Raw genomic sequence first — 24052 nt, 5'->3', positions numbered from 1 at the left:
ACATTTCCTGTAAACATTTACATTTAGTTATCATTTCATATTTACTAACGGCATCCTTATCTCATTTCATTTCGATGGCATGTTGGTGCAGTGTTTACTGTTACTGCTTTACAATTAGAGGGTTTCAGTCTCAACCACCTGGTTCAAACGGGTCTTTCTATGTGTTCTGGAGCTTGGATGCTTCCTCAAGGTACTGTGACTTCCTCCCTTAGTTCAAAGACATTGGTGTTAGGTTAAATGGCAATTTGAAAATTTGAAACTGGCCCTGAGTGTGGTTGTTTATCCGTCTGTCTGTGTTGGCCCTGTGATGGACTGGTGACTAGACTGGCCCACCGGCTCCAGCCCAGCCTGAATTGGATAAATACTTACAAAAACGGAAGGATTTAAAGTAAACAAAAAAATTGAAAAATTAAACTCTGCGCCTCTCGCAACCGCTCATTTAACATCGGAGCACATGAACCCTGGGTAACGCTCTGCTATGACTTCAGGAATATGCAATTTCAAAAGTGTAGCTGAAGTTCAACAAAAAATTCTGGGAGGCTGAATTTTCTGGAAAATTTGATAGCGATTGTGGTAGCGACCACAATTGAAGGCATGTAGAAAACCACAAATTCCCAATTTGTGAGGTGTACTCCCTTCACCCTCCAACTGGTGGCGGCAGATGGCTCCCACTCCCTGAGCCTGGTTCTGCTGGAGGTTTTGTTCCTGTTAAAAGGGAGTTTTTCCTTCCCACTATTGCCAAGTGCTTTCTTACAGGGGGTTGTTTGACTGTTGGGGTTTTGCTTCTTGGCTGTTTTTGCGTTTTAGCATTATATCAATAAAACTGAATTCACTTTAAATATTTAATTGAATATTTCTCGTATATGGGTCCCAAGACACACGTAAGTTCACTCACTATGCTGGTGCTGAGCTCTTCATCTGTGATGTCCAGAGAGTCCCTGTGTCTGTTAAACCTCCAGCCTGTCCCATCTTCACACGTCCCCTCCCAGCATTTAAGATGAGAGACCTGCCGAGTCTGAGAAAGACAGCACTCCTAAAACTTTTGCTCCAAACAAAACCTGTGTATCCTTTACAGTTTCACAGTAAATGCTTTGTGTTTACCAGGTTCTTATGGGTGGCATAGAGCTCCTGAAGGATCTGGTCCACGATGGAGTTGGTGAGATAGGAAACCACTGACAGCTTTACTTCTCTGCAGAAGATTGGGTTAGAGGAAAGGGAGAGACTGACGGGAAGAAGCTTGGTAAAAGTGAGAGCAAATCAATATTCTTCTTATCAAATTCAGACTTATTGTTGCTGCTTCAGCGTCTCACTTACTCCAAGGCTCTGTGAATGTCCTGTGCTGCTCTTTCCATAAGGGCAGTGCGAATGGCAGAGCGAGGGATGGACACACGCTCAGAGACAGATGAGAGGGGTGGGCTTAATCTCTCTGCTGCAGAAGAAGATAGAGGGCAGAGCTCGCGGCACAGAGACACCATGGAGTCGACAATCACCTGCAATGGATGCCAGCGATCGGTGACTCTGTCATCTGTTACATATCAGTGTCAAAAAAAGAGGCTGCTAGATGTACCTGCAGCTCCTTGTCAGCAGCTTTGGCAAGTTCGCCAGCCAAGGAGTCGAGTCTCTGCCGCACCGGCCCATCCACAGACAGCACATGAGCGAGCTCACACAGTGAAGGGTAGAGCTTGGAGCACCACAGAGAAAGGATTCATTCATATTCAGTGTGACAACAATGCAAATACTACGCTTGCACATTTCACATCACTCACAGCGCGAGAGTTCCTCGCCTCTTTTAGCACTTGTTTTGCAGCTTGAATCTCCTCCATCTCTCCGACGCCCCGTAATAAACACACCTGCTGCTGGACACGCACACAGAGGCGCTCCATCACCTTGGAAACAGACAGGCGGGGGAGTGTTACAAGTGCAAACACTCACAAACAGACGCAGATGCGAGCGCACGCTGACGAGCCCTACCTGTTCGGCGGTGCTGGTGACCAGGCCCTGATGGAGCCGCAAAGCCTGTCTCTGAGAGAAGCGCTGAGTCTGGTTGTTCCTCACCAGAGCACGCTGGATCTGTGCGGCAAAACGATTATCACGATTATACTCTCACCATGAAAACATGAAGAGCACGAACAGAACATAAGAGGCGGCAATGCAAGAAGGAGATTTCAGCAGAAGGAAGAAAGTGCAAAGAGCCAAGTAGAGGGTGCTGTCATTTTACAACAAGCAACAAAAGCATCTTAAGACTAAGATGACTGTAGAATCCTTGTTAAAGCTTTAGAGGTGGCTCCCTAAAGCTCTTAGAAATTAACACAGCCTTTATCCAAAGCCCTTGTCCCTCTCCTTTCCTCAAGAGAGAAATAATTACAGTAATAACTAGAATTTGCTTGTTAAGTCTAATTTATGAATCTCCTAAAATGCCACTTTCCCGATGCTGTTTGAGTTTACATTCATGTATTCATAAACAAGTAAACAGAAAAATAAATGAACAAAATTATTGCACATTTATTCACCACTGTCTGTTTGTCGGCACCGCAAACAGAATATGTTAAGAGGCTCTTCATGGTAGGCGCTTGCACTCAGTCTTAAGTGCTGCAGAAATTTAAGAACATATGAAGAAAACATTCTTTCACAGTTAGGCTTAGGATGAACTTGCTTTCCCGATAAGCCTGTAGTACAGCTTCATCTCAGACATATGAAGCTTTTAGATAAACCTCGTCATCTCTTGATGAATTTCACTGTTTTGTGCGAAACTACGCAGATTCCTCCAGAGGTCCAAATTTTTGCACAACACGTTTCTTTGAGCACACCAAGTTTTCATTCAAATACCTCATATTTGTTTTCATTTGCTTCGGATAATGTCTTTGTCTACAGTCATAAACATCTGCTCATTTATGACCTCAAAGCATTTGATGAATTTATAAAAAGGGCAGAAATTAATTTTGAAGAGTCAACACCAAAGTGTTTTGTTGTGAACTAGAAGAATTTAATTAAATCCCTCTAGCGTCTCCTGTAGGTTGAAAGCTTTTAGGGATTAGGGTTGTTAGGTAGGGCTCTTTATCTCTGTTTTTGAGTTACCCCAACGGTCCCCAGGCCACTGATGAAGAAGCTATTAAGCTTTTTTTAATCTTCCCAGTTTTAAGTAGTACTGTAATAACTTTATTGGTGGCTTTACTCCAACCGTCCCAACCTTGGTCAACGCCTGCTCTGTCCTCTCAGGGGCGCTGCGGTACGCCTGGCTGATGTCACTTAGGGGTAGAGGCATGTACTGTAAGGTGAAATTACTGAGAGGAGAAAGCAGAAAACGAGGGAAGGGACAAGTTATTAAGGGAGACAGTAAGAGACTAAAAAGAGAAAATAAAGTGGGTTACAGAGTCCAGGGTTAGTTAGGGTTAATATCCCCACTGGACAGAGCTCATCCTAAAATATTTTTCCTGTGCCATTCAGTGACTGAGTAATACTTTGATCCTTGCAACCATGTCATCTTTTGCCTAAAGGCAAGTCTGGACCACTTAAGATAGCAAAGTGGAAAACAACAATTTGCACAGCTGAGCAACATGGTTAAATGTTCTCAAACATTCTTTAATAACATTTCTTAAAAATAGTTCTAGCAGTAGATGTGTAAGACATGCTCTTATTTATTGATTAGAGTCCAGTGGGCATACATACAGAATAGATGTTGATAATATATATTTTTTTAACACTCTTACTGTTCAAGTGCTCGGGCCACATCGAGAAATCCTGCTGCGGAGGTGTTGTTGCGATCCCATGTCACACTCCTGCAGGGCAAGGTCAGAGTTGCATAGAATACAAACTTCCACACAGAGCACAAGTCACTGCAAAGACTGCAGAAACCCAGGAAAAAAACTTTACACTTAGTCTTTCGTTCACCTGAGTGTTGTGTTGATTTGAAGGGCTTTGCTCAGCATCTTGGCTCCAATGTCTTCCATGCTATTCCCGCTCAGATCCACTTTTCTCAAGCAGGTGTTGCTACCCAGGGCGTTGACTAGCACGGTGCCCCGAGAACGCAGGCGTGAGTCGCAGAGGGACAAAGACTGAAGGGCCTATAGAGGGAGGGGTTACAAGCATGTGAGTTAATAAACGAAGCGGAGAAGACTGTTCAGGAAAAAGAAAAGAAGCACGAGAAGCCAGGAGGTGACATTTAGCAAATAGTGCTTTGACTTGACTTTACATGCTGTTTGCATGAATTATTCACAATATGTGTAGTGATATAGACACTGCGCCCACAATGTTAACAGAGGAACAGTAATAATTGATGAAACAGTGACACATCTCCAGTGAAACATAATGCAAAAATTATGTGCCCAGGAATCTGAGCAGTATTTTAACTGTAAGCAGAACCCTACTTTTAATTAAAAGCAGTATAAAGAAAGTTGACATATGGGGAAAAAAATGTACAAAAATATATTCTCATTTTGAATTTGACACAAACAAATATATGTAATCATTCAGTCTTCTGAAAAAAACATTATTTATTATTTTAATAATTTAATTAACTGAAAGTCAATTAAGTTTATCTTTGCAGAATATGATGAATTTTAATGTCTCTGCAGCTGATTTATGCTTTTTCTATTTCTACTGTTTGCAATCAAAGCACATTGCCCTTTAAATTTTGTATATCTATTCTAGTTACTCACACATTCTTCTTCTTGCATGAGTTGAACTAGCTTCTGCAACACTTCATCCAGAACCCTGCAGATGACAAACACGGAAACAAAGCAGGATGAGCTGGGTCGAGTCATCTCCTGCTGCCTGAGGAATGGCAGCCACTTATGAAAACAGAACTACAAGAACAAATGTGTATATTCAAGCTGGCATATGCAGTGCAAGCATGTTTGTGCTCAGATACACACACAGTCATGCGCATAGGGTATATCCATAAATAACTGCAGTAAAGCATGACAGAGAGCACTGACAGCACCTGTTTTTGATGTTGAAGTTCTTGCCCAGATGAAGGTGTTTGAGGGAAGGGTGTCTAGAGAGGGCTGGCAGGACTGTGAGTAAGTCTGCGTCGAGACCTGTCAAAACACACACACACACAGCTCGACATTAGCAGCCCACTCCAACCTCAGCTGCCCAAGGATAAAAAGTCAAGGTCATGGTTGGATGTTCTGCAGCGTGCCACTGTACCGTTGTCGGAGATATCGAGAGTAGCGATGGAGGAGACTCTAGGGAAGAGTTCCTGGATTACAGCAGCTCCTGCAGACCTTAGCTGGAGAGAGATAGAGACAGATGGGAAAACTAACATGTGCACAGCCATGAATCAGAGTCATTTTAACTTCAGTCTTTGGGGAATTGTTCCATTTTCCACAGTGGGGCAAATTTATGGATTTATGTCCCTGCAAGCTTTGCTTTGTTTGTGATCTGCAGCAGTTCAGCTCAAAGAGAGGGGAAACCCTTTACGCTTCAGTACACAATCCTCTGTACTGTTTAGCTATTTGATTTACTTAAAATATATAGGATTATCATTAGTAAGCTCTTTAAATCTAGTAAAATACAGGGAGTGCAGAATTATCAGGCAAGTTGTATTTTTGAGGAATAATTTTATTATTGAACAACAACCATGTTCTCAATGAACCCAAAAAACTCATTAATATCAAAGCTGAATGTTTTTGGAAGTAGTTTTTAGTTTGTTTTTAGTTTTAGCTATTTTAAGGGGATATCTGTGTGTGCAGGTGACTATTACTGTGCATAATTATTAGGCAACTTAACAAAAAACAAATATATACCCATTTCAATTATTTATTTTTACCAGTGAAACCAATATAACATCTCCACATTCACAAATATACATTTCTGACATTCAAAAACCAAACAAAAACAAATCAGCGACCAATATAGCCACCTTTCTTTGCAAGGACACTCAAAAGCCTGCCACCCATGGATTCTGTCAGTGTTTTGATCTGTTCACCATCAACATTGCGTGCAGCAGCAACCACAGCCTCCCAGACACTGTTCAGAGAGGTGTACTGTTTTCCCTCCTTGTAAATCTCACATTTGATGATGGACCACAGGTTCTCAATGGGGTTCAGATCAGGTGAACAAGGTGGCCATGTCATTAGTTTTTCTTCTTTTATACCCTTTCTTGCAAGCCACGCTGTGGAGTACTTGGACGCGTGTGATGGAGCATTGTCCTGCATGAAAATCATGTTTTTCTTGAAGGATGCAGACTTCTTCCTGTACCACTGCTTGAAGAAGGTGTCTTCCAGAAACTGGCAGTAGGACTGGGAGTTGAGCTTGACTCCATCCTCAACCCGAAAAGGCCCCACAAGCTCATCTTTGATGATACCAGCCCAAACCAGTACTCCACCTCCACCTTGCTGGCGTCTGAGTCGGACTGGAGCTCTCTGCCCTTTACCAATCCAGCCACGGGCCCATCAAGACTCACTCTCATTTCATCAGTCCATAAAACCTTAGAAAAATCAGTCTTGAGATATTTCTTGGCCCAGTCTTGACGTTTCAGCTTGTGTGTCTTGTTCAGTGGTGGTCGTCTTTCAGCCTTTCTTACCTTGGCCATGTCTCTGAGTATTGCACACCTTGTGCTTTTGGGCACTCCAGTGATGTTGCAGCTCTGAAATATGGCCAAACTGGTGGCAAGTGGCATCTTGGCAGCTGCACGCTTGACTTTTCTCAGTTCATGGGCAGTTATTTTGCGCCTTGGTTTTTCCACACGCTTCTTGCGACCCTGTTGACTATTTTGAATGAAACGCTTGATTGTTCGATGATCACGCTTCAGAAGCTTTGCAATTTTGAGACTGCTGCATCCCTCTGCAAGATATCTCACTATTTTTGACTTTTCTGTGCCTGTCAAGTCCTTCTTTTGACCCATTTTGCCAAAGGAAAGGACGTTGCCTGATAATTATGCACACCTGATATAGGGTGTTGATGTCATTAGACCACACCCCTTCTCATTACAGAGATGCACATCACCTAATATGCTTAATTGGTAGTAGGCTTTCGAGCCTATACAGCTTAGAGTAAGACAACATGCATGAAGAGGATGATGTGGACAAAATGCTCATTTGCCTAATAATTCTGCACTCCCTGTAAGTAAAAGCATAACAGATTTTTGGCAGTTGACAGTCATATTATAACATAGCTGACACTTCTGCCCTTACAGTATTTAGTGTTGGAATGAACTACAATTACAAGTACATAAACATAATTTAGAGGTATTTGTGTTTGGGGTGCTTTGACATATATCAACAGATATCACTATAAATTTGACAAATACTGAAAGGCTACAAATCTAAAAAAAATAACTTAATTCTTTTATATTTACAGTGATATTAATTTCTTTCCTTCAATCACATCATTTGGCAGCAGGACGCATACATCTACCTGTGAGGAGAAGCTTATGATGGTGACAGGCGGTAAACATTAAAAGCACCCCCCCCCCCCCCCCCCCCCCCCCCCCCACACACACACACACACACACCACATACACACCCCCACCTCCGGCAACGCACACAAAAAAAGAAAAATCAAGATGAATTAAAAAAAAAGAAAAGAAAGTCAGTTTAAAAGTAAAGCTTCTAACTGCAGAATGTAAATCTATAAAACTGTGGGCTGAAACTAAGAGACTTATGACCTTATACAAACCAGATGTCTATTTACATAACCAGCAGAAACACTATTATTTTTCTAGCTACTGCCAGGCAATTGCAAAGCTAATATTTATATTCTGCCATCTTCCCTTCTGGGGGAAATACACTTAAGCTGCCAAGTACTATGGTGTGTTAACCAGTGTCTAACTCTCCCAAATAACTTTTTTTGGGAAGTTGATAACTCTTTGTTGGTTTGCCATCAAGAGACCAAGTTTCACATTACATGCATGGTTATTTGATCCATTTTTAGTCTAAAAATACTGATAATGGCTGCTTGCAGTAAATAATCTTAACACTTTTACAAAAGTTCACCTTGGTAAAACTCCCTTTCAAAATGCTTTCAAAGTCCAATTTGAAAATAAAACTTTTCGGTTTATCTCAACTGCATCTGATGCAAGATACGCTCATCTGATACACTCCAGTGTAAATAAAATCAGCTGCATATGGAGGCCACGAAAGCTTGCTACTTTCTTGCACTATAAACCTGTCAATGAAACCGAAAGCACAAGTTAAAGCTCACATCTGCACTCTGCATTTGGTTCAGAGGGATTCAAAAACACAGGTGACCTATAGCTCAATACTCCGCCTGGACACCTCCCGTGTTGAAATCCGGTGTAGGTGTGAAGATGAGCTCTCACCTCACAGCCGCTGATGTCCAGATGAAGGTCATTGATATGAGGATTGGAGGTTAACCCTGTGAGGAGAGCCCTGCGGAGACAGAAAGAAGAGAAATGACGGACAAGGAAAAGACAAGCAGAAGGAGTATTAAAGGTCTCGCTGGCACAGCCTTTATTGCAGAGGAGTTCAGATAAAAGGGAGCATATTTGGATAGAGAATTAGAAGTGACATGGTAGGTACCTCAGAACATCAGGGGGCAGCTTCATAGAGGCCAGGCTGACATGAGTGAGGCTGAAAGCTGAGCTGAAAAACTGACGGAACAACGGCAGCGTATCCTTCACTTTCCTATTGGATTAGAAATCCCCCCCCCCCCCACAGAGGATCAAAGCGAGAAGATGTAGAGGTGAAGAGATAATACGGAGAGTGGGATGGGATGAAACCGACCACACACAGCAGATGAAGTCACACTGTTGACATTCCAGGTAAATTTGAGTGCAGAGCTGAGTGTAGACTACTGACAAAGAATGAGAAATATGAGTGAATATTGCTTTGGTGTAAGAGGAGGGAGCGAGTGGGGTCAAATGATAGATAGCTCTGCTTAAACATTCATGAGTCTTATCTATGCAGACTGTGCCGAAAGTTCTGCTTTTAAACGACAGTAGACACACCCACAGAGAGGAAACACAATGTTCCAGAGATTCCCACAAAGCACATTTCTGATTTCCCATTAAGCAAGAAATGAAGATAACAACTGACAAAAAAAGAAAAAGAAAAAAAGATGGAGACGGAATGACATGAGCGGAAAGATGATGCCTTTAAGGTGAAATAGGGATGATGTCTTCCCAGATTTGGGTTTGGAGCTGCGTTTATTGTTTCGGTAATCTTAAAGATATGACTAACCTGTGGGAGAAGGAATTTTTGGAAAGATTCAGAAAGGAGAGATCAGCACAACACCCCCTCAGAAGAGCCCCAAATAGCTGCATGACACACAGGGTGGAAACGGTTAATTTGGGCTGAGAATTGCACGCAGAGAGAAATGCATTTTTTTAAAAATTGCACATGCATTAGGGATGCGCAGATAGTGATGGCAATGTTGCTTTTTTGTGTTTATTTTTGTTTTGTTGAAGAAATCTCAATTATAAAAAAAACAACTTCACTGACTTCTAGCTTGTCGTCACGCACTCTTTGAACATTTAGCAGCAGACAAACGTTGGCAAGTGCTATCCAAAAAATGTAATCTTAGTTACCAATAAGCCCTTACTGCTCTTCAGGCGATATCAAAGTGCATCCCAAAGACACACATTTGATCACACCCACCCATTAAATACTCACTGAGTCAACACAGCAGTCTGTGCCCGACAGATCCAAGTGGACCAGGCAGTTGGGTTGAGACAAGAAGAGATAAAGGTTCTGCGAATAGGTCGAGAAGAGGAGAAACATCGTATTAGGCTGAAAAAGTGGAGATTAAATGGGGCAGCGTGTATTTGTGTTTCCAGATGGCTTGTGCTTTCTGACCGATGCATCCTCCCCCGAGAGGACCCCGGGGTTCTTGCTCAGGTCCAGGTGCAGCAGGGAGTTAGAGTACTCATCGCTGGAGCACAAAGCCTGAGAGAGAGAAACCACTCCTGAGAGAAAGGGGAGTAGAGCGCAGAGAGATGAAATGAAAAATGAGAAAGATGAGAGCTGGTAGCTGTACAATATTAAAAAGGAGAAAGAGAATGCTCTCAAAACATTTTGTGTCTTTAAATTATTCATAGACATCTTGGAGCAGCAGGTATCAGTGGATGTTATGGGAAGTAGCGCAATTCAATGTAATATTTAAATTCTCCGCTGGGTACCCTGTACGATGAGACAGTAGCAGAAGGCATGCTGCCTGCAGGGCAGCACATGACATTGTAAGTAAATATGGAGTCATAGCGGGGCGAAAGCATAAAACAAAGCTCTGAAAACATTATATCCCCTCAACCACAGTATGATCTAACCCGAGCTCTGAAAGCTGCAGGGGATCCAACTTGTTCTCCTCCTGATTTTGGTGAGTAACACCTGTGCCATACTTTTATTTAACTCACAGACAGGGGTAAATAAGGAAAAAAACAAGGTGGGGCAACTCCTAACCTTTGGAGGTGAGTGAGGTCTTGGAGAGGTTGAGGAGACGAAGCCCCTTGCTGAGGCGACACACTTGCTGGATTAAGTTGGACACACCTGCAGCATGAACACAGCAGATATAAAAAGTGAGTCGCAGAATTTCTTGTCACTTGAAAGTAATTTTCACTGTAACAGATGTACCTGCTTCTGAGTTAACGGATCAGGGACCAGATAAGCCAAAATGAGCCACTATTTTCTTTTACTATTGGACTCAACAGACCCTTTCGGGTAATATTTAGATATAGAACAATGAGAGCCAGTGAAAATAGAACTGTCTTTCTTCATCACATCAAACACAAGCTTGAGTTTTTCTCCAGACCCAAAGATTCAATTAGAAAAACAAAAAAGGGAGATAATTTACGATACCTTGGTTATCCAGTGAGTTGTGCGCCAAGTTGAGGGAATGGATGACAGATGCAGGGTTCTCTGAAAGAGCTACTGACATCTTCTGTGGGAAGTCACTGCAAAAGTGGGTGTGCAGTTACCTACAGAGAGCTGCAACTGCAGTTGAAGTATCAGGTTCATTATAAATCTCTTGGTTTATAAATGTTGAGTGCCCATCATGATGTACTGATGTGCTTTTTGTGTGACTTTTGCTGCATTGCCACTACAAGTGACATAGTTACAACAGCCACGTGTGGCCAGAAACACAGTTTTCATAGTTTTGCTGCAGTTCAGGGGTGTCAAACATAGGGCCCATGGGCTGGAACCGGCCTGGCAAAGACTCCTATCTGGCCCACTGGATAGTTTTGAAAAATGTGAAGGAGGGCATTAATTTTGAACTTTTAGCTGTATTTTCAAAGGTTTTGCAGCTTTGGCTACTGACAAAGATGTCCCTTACAACCATTCTTACTACACTAGAGTAAATAAGTTATAGATAAAGATAGAAAAGATAAACAATGACATGAGAGAAAACTCATCTACTATGGAAATGTCATTTTTTACAATATGCTCGCATTTTTTTAAAAGGACATTTTATGTGAATTAACAAAATGTTTCTGTTGTTTCATTACAGGACCGTCTGGGATTTAAGCTACCAGAACTTTGTCTGTAATTTTACATATTTATTTCTTACAATTTAAGCTCAAACTGTCATTCCTGGCAAATTTATTTCATTTATTAGATCAATATTTCTCTATCATGTAGAAAAAGAAGTGCCATCTGTTAAATGTGTAGTCAAACTTTGCACTGATGGAAGCAGGAGTTTCACTGATCCAACCCACCTAAGATCAAAGTGGGCTGGTATGTGTCCCACAGTGTAAAATGAGTTTGACATCTTTGCTCTAGTTACTTGTTGACATGTTCTCTGAGCTTCTGTGTTTGAGAGGAAACATAAAAGCATACCATAGCTGATTCTTAAATAAATCGCTGCAGAGCTTCAGGCAAGCTCATATTTTGCAGTTATATATATATATATATATATATATATATATATATATTTTTTTTTTTTTTTTTTTTTTTTTTTTTGTAATGAATGAATTTTAAGTCAAACATTCAAAATGTGATTAAATTGCAAACTTTCAGCTTTAATTAAAGACGTTTTTAAAACTCAGTACTGCATTATTTAGGAAATACATCCATTTTTATACATAGTAGCTCATTTTCAGAGGCTCAAAATTAATTGGAAAAACTAACAATTTTAAATACAAGGATTATTTTTAATACTTGGATAGAAATTCACAGCCAGTGACTGTCTGAAGTCTAGAACCTGTGGATATCACCAAATGCTGCCTTTCTTCCCTTTAGATTCTCAGCCAGGCCTTTACTGCAACCAGATTTCAGTCATTGATTGTTTGTGGTTCTCTCTGCATTCAGGTTTGTCTTCCGTTACTTTAAAGGAATGGTCCATTAGGTTAAGATGAAGTGACTGACTTGGTCCTTCAGAATTCATCCTGCTACTTTTATCAGCAGTCACACTATCAATAAACACTTGTGACCCGGATCCACTGGCATCTATACATGACCACGCCAAAACATTGCGTCCACCATGTTTGACAGATGATGTGGTATGCTTCAGATCATGAGCAGTTTCTGTCTTTTTCCATACTTTGTCTTTCCATCATTCTGGTACAAGTTCATCTTGTTTTCAATAAACCAACTAGTATTTTTCCAGAACTGTGCAGGATGAGAAGTTTTCTCACAAAATCTAATCTGACCTTGTTGTTCTTGAATGTAACCAGTGGTTTGCACCTTGTTGTGACTCCTCTGTGTTTCTATTCATGATGATGTCTCAAGAATGTAGTCAAGGCGCTTCTAAAATCATCTGTTTTAGTTGTCTTCTATAGTCTTGTCGGCTTTTTGATGCTCATTCGTTTAAAAGATCCAGTATATTGTTCATTTGACCATTCAAAGTTTTTTCTATATGTGATCGTCTTCCTTATTTGCATTGGCATCTGCGCCAAACTCACATAAAGAATTCCAGTGAACAGCTACCAAAACAAGTCCAACTCCTCATCCTTGCATCTTCTTTTACCTGGCTAATTTGTCATACAGTAATGAGGGAACATACCTCACCTGCTTAGGAAACTGCTTGTCAGCCAATGGTCAAATTATTTTTGAGCCTCTGAAAATGGGAGATTCTGTATAAAAACACAATTCCTAAACTGTTAAAGAAAAGGTTTATAAAACCACTTAAATCAAAACTAAAAGTCTGAAATTTAGAGGCAAAAATTCTATAAAATCCAACAACTTTTGGCCCTCATTGTATTTGTAGCGAGACACTTCTTCACCAAAGCATGAACACAGCTTAACAGCATAAAACACAAAGATATTTGATGTCATTCAATGAAGCGATTGAAACAACTGACAAACACTGTGGTGTCACTATGAACTAAAACTCTATGAACTTACACTACATTCACAGACAAGCACTTACGCATACAATACATATATAATATATAATTCAGTAGTACAGAGATTTAGCCTTGTTCAAGGACATACAAGTTAATCAAAATAAGGCCAACAATTGACTCATAGAAGCAGCATTCTCAGGTATTCTGACCAAGTTCTTAGCATGGGTCAATCATTAAAAGACAAACACCACTAAGGTTCACAAAATACACTTAAAACCGTTTGGTAAATGTTGTCATTTGCATTAAAAAAAAAATCAAGGCAGGATAAAATTAATGCCCATTTCAGGAATCAGAGTTTCTATAATAGTCAAAGCACAAAAAGTAAATGAAGACTGCTACTCACGATTTTAACCCAGCATTCTCCAGAGTGATCTCTTCAAGGCTGGAGGATTTGCTGACTGTGTGCAGGACCTGCTCAGTGACCTCTGAGCCCTGATGCATGAAAGACATATTTAAAACCTTGGTCGGTGACCCTTCAGGAATACTGTAAGGTGTAGCACACAAGTTTATACTTACAATGCGCAGGTCTTTGCAGTACAGTTTAGTGAACCAGGTGTTGTAAGCCATTGATGCAACAATGACAGCCAAATCTCTGTAAAAGGGAAAAACTGGATAAATGAGGAACTGTAATTTGGCTGCAATATTGCCCAACCGCCATTCGTTCCTGACCTGCTCTCCAGGTGGCTGAAGTCCAGCAAGTTAAACTCCCTGTTGTCCTGAGAGTGATAGATGGTGTCCACATCCTAGGAGAAACATTATCAATGAGTGCATGACACCCCCCTCATATTGTGCACAGTCATATATATGTAACATTCAAACACACTCACAGTAACACAGGCACAGCCCCACAGCTCTTACCCACTGCACTTCCTCCTTGCAGCTGATGCCATTATAGTCGCACAGAGCAGCGTAAGTCTCTGAGAAGCCTCCTGAGAAAGGAAAGGGGGAGGAACAAACAGAAGAGGGGGAAAAAAAGAGTTGATGAGAACAGCTGCTTCCTTCAGCAGTAAATGGCAAAAAAGGGAGGAAAATGCACACAGAAACATTTGTCCAAATTATCAATCTTTTATATGTGTGACAGCACTAAAAAGAACATCTGGGAGAGCATTTGTAAAGTACGTGTGCCAACTTCCTCTTGAGTCTGCCAAGTGGTGTACACATGCTCATATCTGTGTGTGACTGCCTGTGTATGCATGCGTGCAAATTCCCATGTTTGATGATAACGTCTCTTTTACCGCAGGCCCTCTGTGTCTCCACTGAAGTCTCGGAGCTGGGTGAATACTTCCTGCTGCCCTCCGAAAGGTCACTGTCTGAATGACAGATGGAAGGGCTGCAAACATAAAAGAAACACAGATACTGTAAGGAATCATTTATCTTTTGATAATTGCGCAAATAAAGGTCATCCTTCTTTAAACTTTCCAATTTTTCACCACTGCACAGACGTGACTATTTATTCTCATTTTATCTTGAGAGGCACCGACACTTACGCAAAAATGGAGTTGTTGAATATTCGAGACAGAGCGAAATTTATATGGCTGACCACATGATTGAGGTGTTCCCGTGACTCAAACCTCAGGGAGTAACTGGACTTGTCAGTGTCGATAACAACCTGCGCATAAGAAAAATATCCGTAAAAGACTGAAAAATATCGTGGCAGTTGAATCTTAAATTTCATTTATTAAACAAATTAATGTATCTATTTTTTAATTACTTGCAATTAAACTATATGAATTATATATGAAACCACTGGACTAGTTAAATGGAATGATGACACAACTTCGTAGATTATCTGTCTGTTATAATAAACACTAAAGTGAAGGAGCAAACAACTGCAAGTATAAATGCAAGTATATCAGAGCTATATCAGGTACTTGACTATGATAGGAAAGATTTATCCCTTACATAAGCACATAGCCAGGTTTACCTTGATAACTTATACTGGACCTTAATCTCTGTTATGCTGTAGCTCTTTTCCACAACAGCCACTGACCCGGAGATTTCTATGAGCTGAACCTTTAAGAGCCCCTGAGGTCTAGATTGAAAGATCTTCCTTGTTTTTCTCCACAGCTGTTTTCACACACCCACTGCATCTCTAAACTTTTCTACACATGTGAGAAAGCAAATGTCTGAATCAGTCAGACTGGATTTTGCCCTGCCAGCTACCAAGTATATAGTCTGCATAATGTAAAAATTGAACCAATGTGAGAACAGTAAGTAGAAGTCATTGCAACCTTACTACAGAAAATACCTGTAGTAGTGAAAATAGGCCTGAATTGGAAAATCTTCTGTTGTGTGCTGCATGTGGCACGAATTTGGACAACGTACGGACATGATTCTGGTCCCATTGTCAAGAATTCAGTGTAAAAAACTGATATTAACTGGGTGGCAATTTGCATTTTAGTTAAGGCCACTACAATACAGTCAAAAGAAGACTATTTCCATCTGCAGTCATTTATGTTTGGTGCCATAGAGCTACCAGACCTTCCATTCGCATACATAGATAAGACAAAGAGACCAGTAGCAAGAGTCCACCACAGAACAGAGCGGGTTTGATATTCGTTAAATTAGTCCAAAAAAAAAAAAACATGGAGCTGGGCTATAAAGCAGCTTGCAGAGCAACAACTGTGGGCCAGCCAAAGAAGCTTGGGTAGCTAATTGGATACATAGAGGGGTATCATCTCAGCCGATCTCATCTCCGTTGATATGAGCTGGCAATGAGATCAGCTGATCTGCTGAGATTACAGCTAAGCTTACTTGCCTAAACTAAAGTTATGCTTGATTATTCAAACTGAGCATCAGTGTATTTTTTCTCTCCCTGTTGTTGACTGTTGTTGACTCAGTTCTATGTTAGTTAGCAGCTGATTGAACCTGAGCCTAGCAAAGAGTTGTTTACATTAGTTCCTGATGACTTCACTCCACCTCCTTCCTTGCTCCTAACCAGGTGTCATTCTGACCATGGCTATTAGAGTCCCTAGATTGATATCTATGAATTGAATCTGTTGTGGCACTGGTCCTTGTGAGAGTTGAAAGAGGGGAGACACTTTTCTCTGAGGCCTGACATAAAATAAACCGGGGGGCCATCCAGGATCTCCAATACTGCAAGCTTTAATACCTTATCCCTAGAAATAACAACACACTTTCCACACTGTGAAACAGTCTGCAGTCCTTGCTGTGTAACAAAAATGCTTTTATATCCTTCAATGTCTCCTGAGTGGAGCTAAAATCTAGGTCCAGGGACCTGCCTGCAAAGCAAGGTAGTGGAAGAACTTAGAAGAAAAAAAGCAGACCTGACAATAATTTTCTGGTTACAGGTTATTAATTTCCTGTAGGAGAAAAAAAGCCTTTTAATCTCACAAGCAAAGGCTTAAATAAAAACTGGGAAAAATAATTAAAAATTCTTGCAGTAAGTTTTTCCTTGTTGGCATTACATCAACAGTAGAAGAGAATAAGTTAATAAGAGAGCTCTTACTGTCACAGTGGCTGTTTTAATAAATGTCTAAAATGCTTTTATCCTGCCTTGAAGGCCATAGTGATGTAACTACACCATTATACAACTGCACAGACAACTTTGTTGTTGCAGTGGAGAGGAGTGCATACAGAGTTAATGTAAAAATTCACCTGATGTTCAGGTTGAGAATTCAAAGCTCGAATCTCCAAGAAGTTGAATGTGGTTTCTACCTGTTGTCAGAGACATAGTTGACATTTCAGCTGGCACGAATCTAAAAGCCTCACACTGCACATTAACTTGAGAGGGTGGCAGAAAGTACCTTTGTGGGAATCTTTGGCGCCAGGAAATAGAGACGCCATGTTGTGAGCACCTGGGAAAAAAAAAGGAAATAAAGCAAATTGAATGAAGACTCTTGAAAAGTTCACTGCACAGTCATACTCCCCAGGGAGAAAACAGTCCCAGGAGTTTCCATGGTAATGATGAGAGGGTCTATTCATCTACTGATCCAGCAAATTGCTATCTGTGTCAGCGATAACGTCAAGCATTAACAGATTAACATCTTCAAGTCTGAGAAATGGTGACATGCTGCAATGTTTTAATCACAATGACACAAACATAAAACGTAATTTCATTATCATTCTATTACTTCTGCTGTGGGTAAACATGACAGTGGCTCATACATTTAGTTCGAGACACGCAGTGCGCCTCTGGGCCCAGCGAGCAATCTCTTCTGGTCATTTAGCATCGCTCCAGGTCTTTAATATGAGAACCGCCAAATTTCAGGGCTAATAGATGTCTTCTCTACCGTTCGCATCATAGGATCTGTTCTAAACACAGAAATGCGGGTCATGGTGGGTCAGGACATCAAATTAGCTTTTTTGCTTTGCCATCTTTGCTAATTTGGTATCTGCGGTCAGAGGCGTGTTGGATCATTTTTAGTTCAATGCAAACTTGATGGGAGTTTGGACGTGACTGGAAATTTGAAAGCAAACTCAGAGCCTGTTTGTGCATCTCCATCTGAAGGAGCACACGCACCATTTGTGTGCGTGCACCCACTTATTTTTGGCTTGGAGACATTTGTGTCATGCAGCTTTTGAGTAAATCTGATTCTGCCCCTGATTCTTCTTCTTGAGAAACAGTTTCTTTCTTTTTGTTTTTCTTGCAAACACACACTCTATAAAAAGAAGAAGAAAAAAGTCAGTGTCTCGATCCATCAAGGCAAACAAAGAATAGTGATTCTTTGGCATTTTGCAGCTCTCCACCAGCCCCTAAGTACTGCCCTCTGCTCTTTTTCTTCTCCTCTTCTGCTCCGTCGCTTCCAATCATTTACTCCATTCTCTCTGATGGGCCTGCTAAAACACTCCCCGAGGACAAAGTCTCCCCCCTCCGCCCACCCCATGCCCATGTGTCTCTCCCCAATGAAATAAGTAATTAAATTACAGCTCTCTCATTCTACTGTTATTTTTTGGAGAAGGGAGCTTGACACAGGCCTGTCTGAAGCACACATTGACAGCCTCTTACACCCACACAGCAAGTGAGGTGTCGAAAAAGAAATCATTCAAAATTCAAAATGTGCATGTGAGATGGAGAGAGTGTAAGAGAGAGGTGAAGATCTGCGCTTCACTTCAAAGACTGTCTGAAGGAGTTGATTAGAAGGACCAGATTGTATCGCATTACGGTGATGAGTCTGGGTTACGGGTGGTAGTTAAGAGAGTGCATGCAAGTAAACAGAAGTAAATCATGCTGATGCAGCAGGAGAGAGAGACACTTATCGAGTATTCCACTTCAAAGGGAGACCAGACACACAGCACACATATTGTGGGTTAATTATGCAGCTAGATAACAGATATTCAAATTCTGTTTTGTTTGACAGTTTGGGTGAGGCCTCTGCAGATAAATTCATGTAAACCATAGTGACAAAGCAAAACCACCAATCACAACCTCAAGCAAGCTTTCAACTGCTTACTTCCGACCCTGAACTTCCAGTGAAACAGGAAAACAAAAACTTAACACAATTAAACTCTCCTCTCTCCTGCCAAATGCTAACCCGGGTGCATTTGATCAACCTCCAATCTATTTTTCCGTTTTCTATGTGCACCCAGCAGGAGAGAGAGCCCTCGCGTTCCAGTTCAGCTTTTAAGAGGAAGCGGTAAATGAGACATGGATTGGATTGTTTCTGGCAGATAGACATATCAAAGTGTCTGAATATCAAAGGCTGTACATGCAGAAACTCTCCTAACTGCCCATCCTCACCACACGATGAATCATTACAGCATCCAATGAGTGGAATTCTGCACTGCCGAGGCAAAAATGGACCTTTTTTAAAAGCTCATTCACTCACTGGGGGAATTGTAGAAGGGGCGGCAGAAATAACCAGTGTGTCGAAACAGTATAAAAACTACACTAGTTAGACAAGGATTTGTTTTATATTATGCTTATAAAGATGTACGGTTGCCTTGCTGCACTTAATGGTGCACTCAATCAATTATACCTGTTCTGCAGTGTGTGTTACCCATGCATGAGTTGTGTCCTTTTCTGCAAACACAGTGGAAGTGTTACACATTTGCTAACACTGGCATTCATACAGGGTCCAGTTGGATTTCCTGTCTGCCGTGTACAAGCTGATTGCCCCAGATTCTATTCAGATAGCTGGCTGAGTTTTGCACAGTCAAATACAAATTTCATATCTCTGTCCTATATTCTCTGATGAAAGCACCCCAGAATCAAAGGCTGTGAGCTGTTCGGCCCCCCACTGCCTCCACAGGCACAGAGGGATCCATAGCCACTCTCGCAGATCCTGTCTATCCAATATTCATCCTGCCAAGCCGCCAACAGCAGTCACAGAAAAGGGGGAGCAGCCGTAATGCAGTTAGCAAGTGACCAAAGAAGCAAGATGTTTACTGTCGCTGTTAAATAATGAGGATCTCTTGCTTCTGCTGTCACAGAAATCAACATTGTGACAGAGATCCATTAACACTGCAGGGGAAGTAAACATCAAAGACAGTACATACATGATGCATGTCTCAGGCTGCTTATGTAGCAGGCTTATGGCATTCTTTTTCTTCTACATCAGCAGACCAGTGCTAAGACAGAACCCATTAAACCAGCCAAGTCGGCAGTGAGGAAACAGAAAGCAGCAACTTACCAGAATTTTGTCCTCTGTTTTGCCATTTTTAGTGTCAAGCTTAATGCCACGAACAAACTTTATAGATGATTTATCGATAATCTTCCTGATGCTTTCTGTGGATGACAACATTAACATATGTTACAACATAATCTCTCTCTCTGTTTCAGTCTCCGAAAGGAGCAAACAACCATTTGTGCAAATTTGATAGTTTTTCATATAAAAAGAACAGTTTGCAAGCTGTTGTGTCTTAGATTTGTGAATCCTTTTTCACTCTTCCAAATTTGCAGAGACCTCAAAAATATTCTCTACATTTATTTTTTTTGTCTGTTAATATTGTACAGTAATACTAAAATACAGGCAAAGCAAAATCCTACAACAATAATATCATTTTGAAGGACATAAAATGAGACATAATGTTCACTGTGCAGGATTATTTGCAGGACCTCTTGTCTCTAAACATTGATTTTTGCAAAGTTAACATTGCCTAAAGGGATACAGTAAAAAATCACATTCAGAAACCAAAAGTAATAAGGAGTAGTGTGGCAGAAATTCAAAATTAAATGGAACACAAAAAAACAACATGCAAACAATAAGGAAGGATCCTTTAACTTCAGATTACTGTACAAATATCCCAGCTCAACATTAGCTGAGGGATGTGTCAGACTTGCAATGTACGCTGACCTGTCGTGGCATTTTAGATGATAAAAATAACCGCGATGACAGGATCATGATTATACGTGAGAAACAAACCTCTTATATGCAAAATCATATAATCTGCACGTAACACTGAAGCAGAACGATTGACAGGGTTTTAGGTTGTGCTCCAAAGCACAAAGGCACTCAGTGGGAAGTTACACGATTTCGTGGATTAATTACTGAATGACTGTGATACATAACAATGTTTTGCCTCCGAGGTATTTCCTTTGAGGTAGTCACAATATGCTTCAGTGTTATTTTCTTACTCACAGGAGCAATATAACACATTTGAGCATCAGTGTCTATGATTCACTGAGAACTGTTCCTGTCAAACAGTGTCACTGTCGGTGTTGTGACCCCTGACTTGTATATACAGCACATAATGTCCGTGATGCGCCAAAAGAAGCATCTTACTCACAGTTTGGGAACACATAGCACTGACACACTATCGCAGACACATACAGTCGCTAGCAGAAATTACATGATTCAGCATCTCAATTATTCTAGCTCCAGAGCTTCCAACTGACAAGTTTATGAGGAAATCGATACAGAGGCTGGGTTGTTGGGATTGGGCAGTGGAGTTGATACAGTCACAATGGACAGTGATGCAAACAATTCTTTCCCTGGCAAACAATTCTTTCCTATTTCTATTTTTAGGTGCTCATAAGTCTTAAGGGGAACAGGTTCCATTGCAGTTATGTACATTTGGTCAGATTATGTACATACTTTACTCGAATATTTGGATTTAATGTCCCATTACACTTCTAATCTATCAAATTTCAGCAAAAATACAGCACTTTTAACTTTACTGCATCTCAACTCTTATATGAATGACCTGTGATGAAGCTACATTTTCCTAAATAAATCATTTAAGTATCATCACCCTAACCAGACACAACACGTAAATGACGCTCATACCTTTTTGCATGGACAATTAATAATCAGATAACATGATGACACTTATAGGATCCTTCCTGGAACAAGAGGACTAATTTTTGACACTTTTAGTGCATTCTGCACCATATTAATAAGAGCTATGCGAACCAAGAATTGAGACCTGATAATTTAAGTCAATCCAGCTGTTAGGAAGGCTCTTTCCAGTGACCTAGTGCATGCAGGCAGACCACCAGGTTCTCCACCTGTCAATCAGTGCAGGAAAGGCGGGATGAGGTGGTGCAGCCGCCCGGCAGGTGGCTGAATGAAGAGGCAGGGATTCCACTGGATTAATCATCACAGTGAGCCTAATAGAGCCATTAGGAGTAATTAACACAGCAGCAGAGTCCCTGCTACCCTGAGCATGTGTGCTGCTGGTGCATGTGTCAGTGCTTTTGCGCGCGTGTATGATATTGAAATCGAGGCATTGCTGTGACTTTGACATATGTAAGCTGTTGCTGTTTGAGAAAAGGGGAGTAAATATTTGTGCATTCTGTCGCGCTGTTGAGTTTGTATAGCTCATGCATTTTTGTTGGCAAGATACGGTGAACATCTGCCTGTATCAGTGCCCCTCGCTTCACTTTCCCACGCACGCGTACACACGCACGCACGCGTGCAATCAGCAGCAGCGCTCTGGCTGGTTAGGCTGCAGAAAAACAAAGATGAAATACTCAAGAGTTGAGGGTTAGAGAGGGGGAAATCTCACTGTGAAATGGGTGTCTTGGTTTTTTTTTTTTAAAAAGAAAAAGAAACGTGCAGGGAACAAGACGGTACCAGACCCCACGAGTACACACCATTATTTTCCACAACGCCCCTTTCCCTCTTTGGCCTAGGGCTGGGGTTTTTTTATTACCTGATCCACCCAGAGAGGGCAGGCTTAAAGCTAATTTCCCTGCACTGTAAATAATTAATTTGAAGATTAACTAATTCACATGCGCGGGGAAAGAAGAAGAAAGAAAAAAGCCGCCCCGGCAAGGTTCGGGACTGATTGCAAAGGTGTAGCTCATGACAAGCATCCAATGCGTCTGTACGGTCGCAGCCTCCGACAGCCGCGCGGAGAAAAAAGCATCAGGAGCCTGACCACACACGCGCCCGGGGCGACCGCGAGCACACCGACACAAGACCGGGAGCAAAATAACCAAGCGGCGGTCTTTACCCACCTGTGATATCCTTGCTCACACTCACGAAACCAGAGGCAGTGATCTCTTTAGAAGCCATGTCTGTTCCTCTCTCCTATCGCCACCCCTCCTCCTCTTCCTCTCCTCCACCTCCTCCCCAATGCCTCCCTCTCCCTCTCTCTCTTAGAAATGGACAGAAAGAATGCTCTCTCTCCCAGGCATTCCAGCAGAGCACCCGACTGCCCGACGCGCTTCCTGGAAGAAACCGTTTGGATGTCGGGAGGCTGGATGGTGGGAGAGACGGGAGGTGGAGGGAGTGATGATGTTGAGGAGGAGGAGGCGGGGATCACTCTGGGATAATGAGGCTGTGGTTAGGCTACCTGTGAGAGCACGCCCAAGTTAGAAATCAGAAGATGCAAAGCAGCAGAAACAAATGTTACACCCAAAATAGAGATTGCCACTTAAAAAAACAAGAAAAGATTTACCCTGCGGGTGTCACGGTTGGTTGTCCCTGGGACTCCACAGAAGAGGCAGGAAACGGGATGGGTGTAGGTGGAGCTTGTCAGCGATTCTAAACAGTGAACATTGCTTATCAGATTCATCCAGGTAGAGCTATTCTTCAGTTAACTTACGTTTCCGAACTGGACAGTTGCAGTTGATGGGAAAGTCAGTAAATGGTAAAAACGTGATTCCATATGGAAATCTTGAGGTCTCTGAAATTATCACAATTTATTCTGAAGGGGTCAAGCTGAGTCTAGGTCTGAGAGCTCGAGGCATTTCAGGTGAAAATCATGAAATTCATGAAATTATTAGAGTCAATCACCATTCAGGAAGTATGAATGGAATAGCTCTGCAAATGTTCCACAGGACTAACCTCCAAGTGGCAGTAGTCTTATGTCTATTTACGTTTTTATTCTTTAGACAGTGCATGAGCTGCAGTTTAAAGTGTTTTACATTGCCTGGGCCTCGGTGCAGCCGCCCTAGTTCATTCACTTACTGAGACAAGCCATCCTCCCTTTAAGGCCACCCTCACTTTGATTGTCTGGGTTGAACAGTAGCTGGGTTATAGCCAGATGTGTCCCTGAGATGCATGTTAGGGACAATCATTGTTGTTGAAGACTGCTAGTAACTGCACATTCAAAGCAGTCTGAAGCCTGAGCTTTTGGCTCACATGTTTTACTTGCACATACACTGATCTCATTATTTGAAAAATGAAAGGTGTTTAATATGAGCACCACGGTAACAATATGAATATGGCAGAAAATAAGCAATGGCATAACAGGTACGATCTAAAACTCTAGGGATCCAAATTCATTAACCAAACCAAACCAAAGTTATTATGATTCATCCTGTGGGCTCTGTGGATATCCACAACAATCTCGTATTTGTTGAGATATTTCATCCCGAACCAATGTTCTGGTCTGTGCCGTGGGCTGACTATAAACTTGCAGACTGGGGGATTGAGATTTCCTCAATCAATTTACTAAACT

The 24052-nt window shown here is 41.5% G+C and overlaps 1 protein-coding gene across 2 annotated transcripts in view; it reads right to left on the bottom strand.

Annotated features, from left to right (window-relative positions):
- Window positions 1–23115, bottom strand: part of LOC101482542 (capping protein, Arp2/3 and myosin-I linker protein 3) — a 35715-nt gene extending 12600 nt beyond the window's left edge. Inside the window, exons 1-30 of one of the 2 annotated variants that reach the window (XM_012920710.3) lie at window positions 23048–23115; window positions 22605–22942; window positions 19834–19928; window positions 17008–17058; window positions 16859–16918; window positions 14728–14849; window positions 14476–14570; window positions 14099–14169; window positions 13910–13983; window positions 13757–13832; window positions 13584–13672; window positions 10755–10849; window positions 10359–10445; window positions 9759–9868; window positions 9576–9653; window positions 9144–9220; window positions 8484–8588; window positions 8264–8333; window positions 5149–5230; window positions 4940–5036; window positions 4656–4710; window positions 3889–4061; window positions 3708–3776; window positions 3188–3281; window positions 1972–2070; window positions 1767–1886; window positions 1568–1681; window positions 1315–1490; window positions 1102–1189; window positions 896–1015 (exon numbers count right to left, since the gene is read on the bottom strand). In XM_012920710.3, coding sequence (XP_012776164.3) covers window positions 896–1015; window positions 1102–1189; window positions 1315–1490; window positions 1568–1681; window positions 1767–1886; window positions 1972–2070; window positions 3188–3281; window positions 3708–3776; window positions 3889–4061; window positions 4656–4710; window positions 4940–5036; window positions 5149–5230; window positions 8264–8333; window positions 8484–8588; window positions 9144–9220; window positions 9576–9653; window positions 9759–9868; window positions 10359–10445; window positions 10755–10849; window positions 13584–13672; window positions 13757–13832; window positions 13910–13983; window positions 14099–14169; window positions 14476–14570; window positions 14728–14849; window positions 16859–16918; window positions 17008–17058; window positions 19834–19928; window positions 22605–22662 — 2700 coding nt within the window. In that variant the 5' untranslated portion in view covers window positions 22663–22942; window positions 23048–23115. The remainder of the gene's footprint in view (window positions 1–895; window positions 1016–1101; window positions 1190–1314; window positions 1491–1567; window positions 1682–1766; window positions 1887–1971; window positions 2071–3187; window positions 3282–3707; window positions 3777–3888; window positions 4062–4655; window positions 4711–4939; window positions 5037–5148; window positions 5231–8263; window positions 8334–8483; window positions 8589–9143; window positions 9221–9575; window positions 9654–9758; window positions 9869–10358; window positions 10446–10754; window positions 10850–13583; window positions 13673–13756; window positions 13833–13909; window positions 13984–14098; window positions 14170–14475; window positions 14571–14727; window positions 14850–16858; window positions 16919–17007; window positions 17059–19833; window positions 19929–22604; window positions 22943–23047) is intronic. The other variant, XM_012920709.3, reaches the window with a different exon arrangement.
- Window positions 23116–24052: the final 937 nt, after the last annotated feature.

The sequence above is a fragment of the Maylandia zebra genome, linkage group LG23, assembly GCF_041146795.1.
Source record: "Maylandia zebra isolate NMK-2024a linkage group LG23, Mzebra_GT3a, whole genome shotgun sequence".
Lineage (NCBI taxonomy): Eukaryota > Metazoa > Chordata > Actinopteri > Cichliformes > Cichlidae > Maylandia > Maylandia zebra.
Note: the sequence above shows the minus strand (reverse complement) of the source record. Positions and strands in the feature narration are given on the sequence as shown.